The 12,528-nt window shown below is 47.5% G+C and overlaps 1 protein-coding gene across 4 annotated transcripts in view; it reads right to left on the bottom strand.

Annotated features, from left to right (window-relative positions):
* The window catches only part of LOC124464485 (teneurin-1-like), a 71,010-nt gene that overhangs the window by 43,157 nt on the left and 15,325 nt on the right, over positions 1–12,528 (bottom strand). For 3 of the 4 annotated variants that reach the window (XM_047016402.1, XM_047016477.1, XM_047016499.1), the window contains 5 exons: positions 12,266–12,460; positions 5,383–5,585; positions 4,136–4,334; positions 1,943–2,044; positions 208–402 (listed from right to left, as the gene is read on the bottom strand). In XM_047016402.1, the coding sequence (XP_046872358.1) occupies positions 208–402; positions 1,943–2,044; positions 4,136–4,334; positions 5,383–5,585; positions 12,266–12,460 (894 nt within the window). Of the gene's footprint in view, positions 1–207; positions 403–1,942; positions 2,045–2,443; positions 2,522–4,135; positions 4,335–5,382; positions 5,586–12,265; positions 12,461–12,528 lie in introns of those variants that run through there. The other variant, XM_047016552.1, reaches the window with a different exon arrangement.

Here is a 12,528-nt window from a genome sequence, read left to right as displayed (position 1 = left end):
GTGTGCGTGTAATTACAGCTCTATTTTTAGTCTCCTAGACTCAAGGTCAGTGTTGCTGCAGAGATGGATGTCTAGCTAAGTGTGTGTGTCATCAGCTGTGCTTCCTTTCTTAGGCCAGTTGAAAACACAGACTGAAGGATTCTAATGGCCACACATGTAAAGTCCCACCGGTATACAGACGTAGCAGAGTGTTCATCTGCTCCCTACCTTGTTCACAGTTCACTCCCTTGTAGGCTTGGTTACATATGCAAATTCCCTGGATGCAGGAGCCGTGATTGGAGCAGGTGGGGTCGATGCACTGCCCCTCTTCCACGTTACACTCCGCCCCCTTCCAGCCTTCCAGACAGGCGCAGCGACCCTTCTCGTACACGCCGTTACCACTGCACAGCACCGGGCACGAGTCTGCCCCAGGACACACACCCGTTAGGAACATGTACCACAACCCTCATTCACAAAGGCATCCACACGCACACGCATTTGTATACATGCACACATGTAGATGCACACACTGCATACACACCTACAGCCACAGACACATACATTCGCAGAACACACACACACACAAAACACACCAAAAAAGATACTGGAACAAATATACACATTCTCACAGCATTTTCACACACGATAACATACGTTCTTACGCATGCTGGCACATACACACACCCACATGCACACACGCTCATGCACACACTCACATGCACACACACACACACAGGACTGCAGTATATTACCACAGAGAGCACAGTCAGTGGCTGTGATGTGAGTAGGGCTACGCTTTCTTATCTCAACTAGTGTGCAAATTCAGCAAATCCTAAAGCTGACACACACAGTACACAACACACACTCCAGCTTATCCTCTTGCTGTTTCAATTTACTGAAGCACCACCTGAGCCTGGCTACCACGGCAACCCGAACCTCGCAGAAAATCCCTCCGCTGTCCCCTGGCTTGGAGCGGGCGTGAAAACAATCGAGAAAATGACAGATTAGAGTGGAAGAGAAGAGAGAGAGACGGCGATATCTCCATGTGGGAAGGAGAGGGCGTAGCTGAGGTAATGACAACCAGAGACAGGAGCTCGCCAGTGAGCGAGAGGGGTACTTCTGCCGCAAGAACGTCTACAGAAGAAATGAACTGTGGAGCTGTCTGTGGGACTGTGAGAGGAACTAGAACAGGTACCACAGGAGACAAGGTACGCTGCTGTCTGGGAGAACAGCAGGAGAGAGCAGCAAGCCACCCCGAGCCAGCAGCAAGAGACACCACTGTGCTGCGGCTGCTGATTGTCAATTTTCATTTCAAGTCAATCTGCTATTTTTGGCACGGCTGTAAAAGGTAAACAACATTCCCAAAGCAGCGTGCACCACAGGGGGACGAAGAACAAGACTAGATCCAAAACTCTGTCGAACAGAATCTGTCGTGGACTGATCAGATACTGTATGTCCTTTATGATGATGAAGACCAAGCAGACCAAGCAGCAATAAACGATGTGCCTGTGACTCCTGGTGTATTACTATAACTGTGTGTATGCATGTGTGATTGTGTTCATTCCCAATTTGGGGTGGAAAGCGTATATAGCCTTATATGCCAGCATGTTATCACGTAATCCTTTTTGAGAGTGTTTCAGAAACATCCGTCGAACTTTGCAGACGGATGAAATGAACAGCGGAGCGCTAAACGAGGCAGGATGAGAGGCGAGCATGAATAAATGAAGAGAGATGAATAAGTCATGGGTGTGGCATCAGAGCAGTTACTCACAGAGAGAATCCCGGCACAGAGCTTTCCCCTAACCTAGTTTGGAAAATCAGTCCGCACACCTCGGTACACACACACACGCAAGTACACACACACACACACGCGCGTGCACATACACACAGGTACAAATACACAAGATAGTGCAACATAGAACACATGGCCAAAAGACATATACGCACACACACACACACTGACCTTTGGCACAGTCGGGTCCCAGGAAGCCGGCGAAACAGTGACAGTGTCCTGCCACACACTCCCCATTCCCATTACAGCTGGTGGAGCACCCGTCCATAGTATCTACACACACACACACACACACACACACACACAGCCAGAGGAACACACACATAGGCACACACAAAGGATAGACATCAGATACAGTTTCATCCTCTGGCAGAGGGGTTCTGTTATTGAATCAGAGATCTGATAAGCGATGGCTGGTTCCCGGGAGACAGGGCCCATATTAGATTAGGCTGATCATGCCGCAATAGCACTCTGGGGAACAACCGAGCATTCCCTTCCACTCAGCGACCCTAGACGCATTAGAGAGCATTAGTGCCTAAACAAACCCTGTGTAATTCACAAAACATCAACACTTCATGAACAAACAAAGTCTATGGAGAGACATAGTCATAAAAGCCATTGGAGCTGATGAACAATATTGGCAGAGGCAGTAGTGAGTTATATCAAGGGTACCTCAGTACACAAGGCAGCGGAGATCAATGTAAGGACTTGTTACAGCCAATGTAATGAACAGAAGCTTTTTCATCAAGCCTTTCCCTTGAGGATGAGTAAAGACTGTTCTTTGACGATCCTATCTTCTTTCAGTCCTCTGTCCTTCATCTAGGATCTCTACTTCACAAAGAGAGAGAGGGAGTGTTTGAAAGAGTCATACTATTTGATATTGCACTGGCAGGCCCTAAATCAAGATCTCCTTCAAATAGAATTGCTGTAATTGCGGCGGTCCAGAACTGAAACCAGGTCTGGATCCTATATCTGTCCTGTTTATGGGCTTAATCTTTATATCATACTGCTGTTTTCTCTTAATTAGGTTTAAGTACCAACACAATTTAACCTCTGCAACCCGTCTTCATAATTAATAGAGAGGAGACCATTTCTGCAATACTCTCTGTCACTAACACGTATTGTGACAATGGGATATGGGATACAGTACATCCTATATATCACGTCTCTCACCAATACTTTGCTGAGGAAAATGATCCACCTGTTGGATACAGACAAAGGTGGAACCAGGAGACAACATATTTTTCAATCACAATATATGTCTTTAATAATATATCGTTATAATTGTATAGTTATTGTACTTGCAAGCAGAGACTCCCTAACTCCTACACCAAGTCCCAAAGCAGCAGCTCAGTGACTTCCAGTAACCACGGGAACAACCTCCTGTACTGTATACATCATCTCTCAACCAATGCTTACAGCAACAATGGGAATCAACCTCAGCATCATCTCTTCTCTTCTAAATTCACCACTGTATCAGGACTGAACCTCTTCACCATGTGTGTCCTGGCCCAGCAAGCCAGATGCCACATGCCTCACAGCCCTGACACTGCATGACAGCAGCCACCGCCCTGAGGCACCAATGACACATGCTAATGAGACAGGCCCTTCCACCAGCTGGTGACATGCAGCCTCCTGGTCTCCGCGGCAACGCGTCACTACGGAAGCAATTTTCACCTCCATCACCTGTCACTGTCACGCTGATGGAAGGGGGGAATGGCAATCACCTCGCACACTCGTACCTATTTCACACACGCACGCACACACACCTATCTCAGTCTCGCATGCTCTTTTTCTTCAGCGGCCTCTCCTCCTCCTCCTCCCTCTCACTCTTTTTCTCAGGACCGCAGGCACAGAAAGACAGACAGACACACACACACACACAGCCCAATGTCAGACACACAACTCCCTCACACACTGAGCTGAGAGATACCACAAAGACAGGCTGGAGACATGGGGTCCCTCCTCTGAAAGGACAAGGTGGAGCAGGGACAGTGCCCCAGTAATTACCTACCTGTCTATATTCAGCACCAACCACTGTATTCAGCACACTCCTCAATTTGCATTGTCATCTAGGTGCCATGGCAACTCGCTACCAGTATCATATCTTCACACAGGTCTAGCATTGCTGTCTTCCCCTTTCAATAGGCTATGGCGTGTGGTTATGTAGTGTGGTGTGTGATACCGGTTCTCGTTAATGTATAGTTTCAAAGGTATTTTGAAGATATTTCCAGTGAAAGAACCGGCAGAACACATTCATGGAATACTTTTCATCTTTTCCGGTAATCAAGTCTCTAATGAGTGTGATGAATTTGAGGGGAAAAACCCAGTGATACGGTGCAAGGTGCAGTGTTGCCTCCTCACCTATAGGGGTGCTGTGCAGCAGCACAGGCTCCAAGCTGCGGCCGTCGTTGTAGACAGCAAGGTGCCAGGTGCCGGGGTCCATGTACTCGATGAAGCCCGTCTCCTGCAGAGCGCTGAGCAAGAGGCCCCTAGGTGCAGACCCTGGATCAGCCAGGCTTCGTGGCAGCTGCTTCCCATCCAGCAGCTTGACAAAGTCAAACTGAGCCCAGGACAGCATGCAGAGAGAGCCCACAGGGAGTGCAATATTCAACAGTTAGAATGAATAGACAGGATATGCACATTCATGTTAGGCCCCAGAAGAGCATCAAGGAGGAAGTGACATAAGCCCTTCCTGAAGCTGGGGGCAGCTCATGGAGCTGCTTGGATGGGCCTCTATATCCATGGTTTCTGGGTGCTGCAGTTGTGTTGAGGAGATGCGATACTAATGACCGAGCTTCCTGCTTGCCGACATCCTCTTGGAATAGCTGCGGGTGTTAGTCAGTGAGCAATCTTTTCGGAAACATTCATGAATCCGTCTTGTTAGCGGAGATACATGGGCCAAGGATGTGACCGATTCAATGAAGGATGTAAAGTTCATCTGGCTTCACACTTCCCTGTGAAACTCTACGCCAGCCAGCCAGCTCCCTCAACGCGTTCTCTAGAACACTTTCTCTTTCTCTATCCTAAAACACATCACTCAGGTACAGAACCAGCCAGTCAGATGGAGCATGGCTATATTTCAGCTTCAAACTCCCCATGTGCTCCTTCCCACGTGCTTTCTCCTCCTCCCCTCCCCCCCCCTCCTCCGCTCCTCTTTCACCCCCCTCCTTGTCTCTTGCCCTCCTCCCTCTTCTTGTCTCCCTCTCTCCAAACCTCCTTGAACTAGAAGCGGCGTGTGTGTCGCATTCCCCCTTGAGGGCTGGGTGTCACACGGGTGTCAAAAACAGCTCATTAGACCTCTTCATGCAGGAGGGAGCAGGCCTGTGCCGATGTTAAACAGCACATGACTCAGGATGTGTGTGCGTGTGGGTCTGTGTGTCCTTTGCCAGTGAGAAAACGTCACCACCGAGTACTCCGTACTGGGTCGTGTGTGTGTGTGTGTGTGTGTGTGTGTGTGTGTGCGTCCATGCAGTACATGATTAATGCTACACAAGCTCATATGACCTCAATGACCACAACAAATTCTACCAGGCCATCAGGTCAACAGGCGTATGTTTATGTGTGTGCACGTGCGCATGTGTGTGTGTGTCTCGTTCCAAATGACTCACCTGCGTGTGAGTGGGCGGTACGTTTCGGCGCCCGTAGACCCCCAGCAGTGCATTGTGGGACAGAGAGAGGTTGAACTTGATATAGGTGGGGTGGTGCACTGTCAGGTGGAACCTCCAGAACAGACCAGGAGGGATGGCTTGAGTCTGCTGGGTCCCAATGTCCACCTCCCCTCTGTCTATGGAACGGCCACGCACCCACTTATCTACAGGAGGCAGCAACACACACACACACACACAGAATGCACAGACACACACACAAATACACGCACACAAATAGTGTAATTATTTACATGTATTATTCGGTCATTTTAGCTCCATGTTTCCATCCACTCAATAAGATAGCACATTGTGAAGCAAAACAGCCTCTCCAAAGGTCATTCTTTTATCAATCACTTTGAGAGGCAACGTGGCTCGATGGAGTGCGGCATTGTGTGTGAAGTGTGTGTTGCCGTGCGTGCAGCAGTGTGTGCAGCATTTGAGTGTGTGTGTATCTGCATTGTGTGTCGACCAGCACATGCCCATCTCTTTGTCCTGGTCCACATTAGCATCCACTCCGCAGACAGGCACAGAGAGAAAAAGAGAGGAAGAGAGAGACAGAGTTACGCTGTCAGACGTGTGGCTGTGTGTGTGTCTGTGTGTCTGTGTCTGTATGTGTGTGTGTCTGTGTGTGCCCAGCTCTTTGTGCTTGGAAGAGAATAGCTATCGATGGTGAAGGTCCCTTAGCTCCAGTCTGCTCCTCTGCGGTGCCTTCATGTGTGCTTTATGTGGTTGCCAGGTTCATTGTTGCTGGTGCAGGAGGGTCCTCTCACTACTCTTTGTGCCAGGCATCACAGTGAGATATGCATTCTGGCTCCTAAACTAAGATGGAGGCAATCCAGTGACAAGAAGAGAGCGAGGGTTAGATTGTTATCAGACAAATACAGAAGAACCGTTAGGGGACCTGATTTACGGGGCCCGGTCTCTCCCGATCCATAACCCCCACGGCAATGTGCTCTTGTAGAGGGAGGGAGAGAGGGAGGGAGAGAGGGTGGGAGACTGAGAGCAACAGAGGGATGAAGGAAGAGAGGAGGAAAATGAAGAGAGGTGGAGAGAAAAAAAGATCATTTTGTGAAAGAGAGAGAGGAAAGGAGGGGGTTAGGCAGGCAGAGAGAGTGAGGTGTCCTCAATGCAACACAGAGTGAGATCTACCCCTCTGGTCTCCAATTATAGCAGAGAAGCCTCTGCCCAGCCCATAATATGCTGCCAGTCTCCCTGGTAACCCTTTGGCCCCGTGCCACAAAATAGAGAAACAGTCAAAGGAGATCCAGTCCATATTGTGAGGATGGCAGGCTGGAGTCCAGAGCCAGATGAATAGGACATGGCAAGCTGCAGGCGAGCAGACCAGCATCCAGGTCCCTCTAATGCTAATTATTCTCCACTTCCTCCCCGCGTCTGACGCAATGGAGGGACAGAAACAAGCGCTCAGGTCAACCCACCGCCCCCGACCCCCCGTTCAGAAACTGGAGGGGTGACGGAGGGGGAGAGGAGCGCTCGGGGTTGCGGGGCCGCGCCAAGGCTGCTGATGCAAACGCTGGAAAAATACCATCAGCATGCACATCTAACACCGTGACTCCTGCACATCCTCTACATCCCCAGTTCTCTTTCTCTCTCTCTTTATCTGCTTGGAATATACAATAACAGAGAACAATCATCTCATATTGAAGAGAGGAAGGTGAGAGAGGAGATAAAGAGAGTGCTATAAAGGTAGAGAGAAAGTAATAAAAAGATGAAGAATGGGCAGAAAAGGAAGGAGAGTGAGTTAAAGAGAAAGAGAGAGACACCGAAAGAGAGAGACAGGAATGGAGGGTGGGGGTTTCCAGTGAATGGTGTTGGGTGGGACGGTCTTTTTTATAGTGAAGTGATGTAGCAGTGTGTGTCACAGTGTGTAGTGTGGATCACAGTGTGTAGTGTGTATCAGAGTGTAGTATACACCAGTGTGTAGTATGTATCACAGTGTGTAGTGTGTATCACAGTGTGTAGTGTGTATCACAGTGTGTAGTATGTATCACAGTGTGTAGTGTGTATCAGAGTGTAGTATACACCAGTGTGTAGTATGTATCACAGTGTGTAGTGTGTATCACAGTGTGTAGTGTGTATCAGAGTGTGTAGTGTGTATCAGAGTGTAGTATACACCAGTGTGTAGTATGTATCACAGTGTGTAGTGTGTATCACAGTGTGTAGTGTGTATCAGAGTGTGTAGTGTGTATCAGAGTGTGTAGTGTGTATCAGAGTGTGTAGTGTGTATCAGAGTGTGTAGTGTGTATCAGAGCGTAGTATACACCAGTGTGTACTCCCAGGCTCCCAACCATCTCTCCCATTAGCTCAGATTACAGATGTCAATCAACATAATGAATGGGGCAACACTAACACAGCAGCCTTAACCTGTCAGAGGAGACCTCAACACTCAGGCATTCTGTCTGATAGTTCACAGACAGCTGTCAACATCTACACATCTTCTACTCCAAAGAACACCGGACGGAACTTGGGGCTATGATGAAATGGTCCAATAACATAATCATGGACTTCCTGTTTGTCTCTTCAGAGTGGAGATGTTGAAGGCGCACCAGAGATTGTAGGAGACAGTATCAGTGCTTTTCATCAGAGGTGGATTGGGGACAATATGTAAAATGCCTGTTTGTTTTAGAAGCAGGCAGCAATACTAATGGTTAGCTTATCTCTGTCATCACAGCAACGCCGTGATAGGATGATAAATGGTGTGCTATCTGTCCTGCTCAGATTTAACGAGAGGGGGAGAAGGAGAGGGTGGAGAGAAGTAGAGAGGGAGAGGAGAGAGGGATAAAAGGAGAGAGGGGTAAAGAGGGAATAAGAGAAAGAGATGGACATAGTTGATTTTAATGATAGAGAAATGTATCCCACATAACATGCACTTACACACATGCACACAAACAAATTGTGCAATTCCCAGTGTTAGGCTAATGAAGAAACGTAGTATCAGGTTGAATATGCATCCAAAAACATATTATCATAATGTTTTTACATTATGCAACATACACGCACCCATGCACACACACACGCACGCACACACATATATCTTATCTTCACCTCTGGGTGTAACACACTCTACCGTGTGCACACACACACATTACCACCTACTAATTACTATACAGGGTGACAAGGAGATATTCACATCAGTCCGTTACAGTACTAATACACTGGGCCGTGTGTGTGTGTGCGTGCGTGCGTGCACGGTGAGGCACAGATGAGATGAGAGAGTAACTTGACACCAGGCCTGATTAATGTCTCTCGCCTTAGGGTTTCACGGGTAAAACAATTACACCTGTAATCTATTTTCAAAGGAACTAAACTGTCTTTTCAATTAATGTTATTATTCCTCAGATTCTAATGAAGCTGCCAACAGGATACTGGTGTTGAGCAAGAGGCTAGTCGGACAGGATACGCCGGAGGACTGACTACGTGAGAGTGTGTGTCTGTGTGTGCGCGTGTTTGCTATGACTGTATGTGTGGTTGCACGGACACATATTTGTGTGAAAAGAGTGTGTGTGAGTTCAAGACGAGCAAATGCACGTGTGTGTCTGTGTGCAATTGTCTGTACGCAAGTTTGTGTGTGAGAGTGTGTCTAAAACTCCCCACAGTGCGGAGCTGACAACATTAATGGTTTTCTAAAAGAGCTCGCCTTAGGACAGATAAAAATATCACAGCGGGCCAGGTCACCATAATTAAGGGAATTCAATTAAAAGGCTTTTTGGAGGCAGGTGTCTTAATAAGACACCTTCTGTGTTTGATGGACCTATGAATGTACCCCAGAGCTAGGAAGGAGATCATCTTATTGGACTTCTAGAGCTCTCCTTCCTCCATAGAAAGTCTCCACCCCTTCCAGCAACATACCCCTCCCCCTTACTGAGTTAACAACGTTAATGTCACCCTACATATATGCTTTCAACCAGCGTGTTGATTTGAATGGAATGATGGAGGGGCTTAAAAACCGATCATGGGAAATGTTTTAATTTATTTTATGATTTCATTTTGATGCGAGTTAAGATATTGAGGAGATTTTGAGAGACACTTAGATAAACCATGAAGATATTGGCTTTGTTGCTTTGTGAGGTTCGGGGATTGTCATCACAGTCTTGTGACTGTCTACCGCTCTGATGTGTGTGTGTGTGTGTGTGTGTGTGAGCATCAGAGCATGTATCACAGCATGTGCCGATCAATGAAACCGATGTAGCAGAGACCTGTCTAGTGCACACACACACACACACACACACAGTCATACTGCAGATTATTGATGTGGTCTTTAGGAAGCCTACTCTCTAGGTCTGGCTCCATATCTCACTCATCTGTGGAGGAGTTCAAGCCGACTGAGTACACAAGAGACCGCCTGACGGCTGACTGACACAAACATGCACGCACACACATCAAACCAACCACAGTCACACACACACACACACAACCAGCCACACAAACACAAGAAGCAAAGCACACAACCAAGCACACACACATACAGCCAACCAGCCACACACACTTGAGCATACGCACACACACACTCACACACACACACACACTAGGAGTGAGCAGACTGTAGGGTGTTTCATCATCTTCTGTGAATTAGAATGAGGGAGTGTTCCACTCTGGACCGCACGCCCTTCCTCTGTGTAGTGGGCATTCCCCAAGTAGCATTACTGCACAACTCAATGGGAGTTTATGAAGGAATGAGCGTCTCTGGCAGTCAACTCTCCACAGTGCATCAAGTGCTTTCATGTGCTGCAGGGGAAGTCTTCCACATCCAGGGTGTGAGTGTGGAACTGCATGTGTGTGTGGATGACACTGAGGAAAGAGGTTGCCAGTAAATGAAAAACCTTGTGTGTGTGCATGCAGGGAGTCGTGTAAGTGTGTGTGTGTGTGTGTGTGTGTCCGTGCACGGGCATGCGTGTGCGTGTGCATTCCTGCTGCTCCCTCATGCCCCAGCCTGGGGCTGGTTATTGAGGGGGCACACTGCAATTAGAGTCGTACTAATTAAGAAACCTTTCATCTGCATAGGACTGTTAAGCTCCCCCAGGAAGGGCTGGATATGCCACGAAGACACATCTACAGGAACAGACAGTTCTACAGGAACAGACACATCTACAGGAACAGACAGTTCTACAGGAACAGACACATCTACAGGAACAGACACCTCTACAGAAACAGACAGTTCTACAGGAACAGACAGTTCTACAGGAACAGACGCATCTACAGGAACAGACACCTCTACAGGAACAGACAGTTCTACAGGAACAGACAGTTCTACAGGAACAGACGCATCTACAGGAACAGACACATCTACAGGAACAGACGCATCTACAGGAACAGACACATCTACAGGAACAGACACATCTACAGGAACAGACACATCTACAGGAATAGACACATCTGACAATGCTCGTCAATTAAAACTTGGCTGGCTAAGTTGTCAAACTCCTACTTTTTTTCAGACTTTTTTTCAGTCATTTTCATTCATATTTGTTGTTTGTCCTTGCGTCAGATAAGGATGCTCACAAGAAAATATGTTTTCAAAGAATTTGCATCATAAAAAATTTGATTGCATGGAACTCCTTCATAGTAATCAATTATGTCATCATACATTATAACCATAACTTGGTACAGCATTCCAGTTTAGCTAACATCAGACTGGATGGAATCATATCAAAACAGCTTCAGCATCGTACAACATGCCTCAATGCTTCAATAAAACTGTAGATAAACTGAACTCCACATCCTTTCTCCTCCTTGACATCATAGTACCCATTTCCCTATCTCCTTTTCGATTTATTTCCCCATTCCTCTATATAATCTGACAGATGATGTCACTCTCTCTGGGAGGTGATGGGGGTGGCTTTGCGAGTGTGATAATCCTGGCACGGGATGTACTTAATCCCTCATCTCCCCTGCCAACCTCCTTCTACCATGACCACCGCAGGTTATCTGAAAACACTGGATCAGATTATCGTCTGGATCAGTTTTGTTTGGGGATTTGACTGAATGTGAAAGCCGTTGGATGGGTGATGTCATTGATGTAGCGCCGCGATGAGTCCCGAGGTGCAGACTCTGGACCGTCCCATTTGGATCCTATATGGGGGGGAACTGAAAACCTCCCACGATATTGGCTGTAATGTTGTATTTTGTTGTACTTTTCTACTCATGTTTAAATGTTCACTGTTTGCACCTGCCCACCAAAGTAAATTCCTTGTTTGTGACCACTTACTTGGCGATTAAACTATATTCTGATTCTGTAAGAAGGAGCCTTTGATGGGACAACCCTGAGCAATCAGCTAAGCAAAGTCTCTGGGCCTCTCAGTGGCACCAGAAGATGTTTGAACGTGTTGGTCAAGGACAGTGGCCATACTAGACGTTTGTTAGGAGAGGGCAACGTTGTTAACTCGTCCTCCTCCTGTGCCTGGCTCGAAGGAGGCATTTGATTGGTCGAGGGGGGAAATGATACACGGTATAAATCATAACCAGATTAGCCAATTAGCTGCTGGTCGTAATGAATGATTAATGATTGCAGGGATTTTCTCCAGGGCATATCATGGAACAGCATGTTGGGAAGGACCCTAATCCAATAGAAAGCAGTCTAAAGACGTGTCAGGGGACATCAGTCATTTTGAAACATTCATATCTTCATTACATTCCCTTGCAGTTACACAGGAAAAAATGGGCCTTTCCAACTATTGTTCACTTGCAATAGTGTTGTAATATTTGATATTTTAATATACTGTCTGTGTATGCATGTGAGAGTGTATGTCTGTACAAACCTGTGAGCCGTGTGTCAGTGTTTACAGTGCACGTGTGTGTGGGTGTTTATGCCAGGCGCCCATGCACTCACCCTTGTCGCCGATGTGCGTGTGTTCAGGGCCGTGTGTGTCAGAGGAGAAGATGGGGCTGGTGGGGCTGGCACCGTGCCCGCTGTGCCCGCCGTGCCCAACGTTGTCCTGCTGCTCCACGCTGCTCAGGCCGTTCTCATACAGCTGGCCCTGCCCCCCCTGGCGGAGACGCCAGGTCAGACCAAACAGGTGCACCGCTGGAGGGAGCAAGGGGGGGGAGAGAGAGATAAATCATTATTTATACACGAGAAAGAGGTGTGGTTGA

This window comes from Hypomesus transpacificus, chromosome 1 (assembly GCF_021917145.1).
Source record: "Hypomesus transpacificus isolate Combined female chromosome 1, fHypTra1, whole genome shotgun sequence".
NCBI classification, from domain to species: domain Eukaryota; kingdom Metazoa; phylum Chordata; class Actinopteri; order Osmeriformes; family Osmeridae; genus Hypomesus; species Hypomesus transpacificus.
Note: the sequence above shows the minus strand (reverse complement) of the source record. Positions and strands in the feature narration are given on the sequence as shown.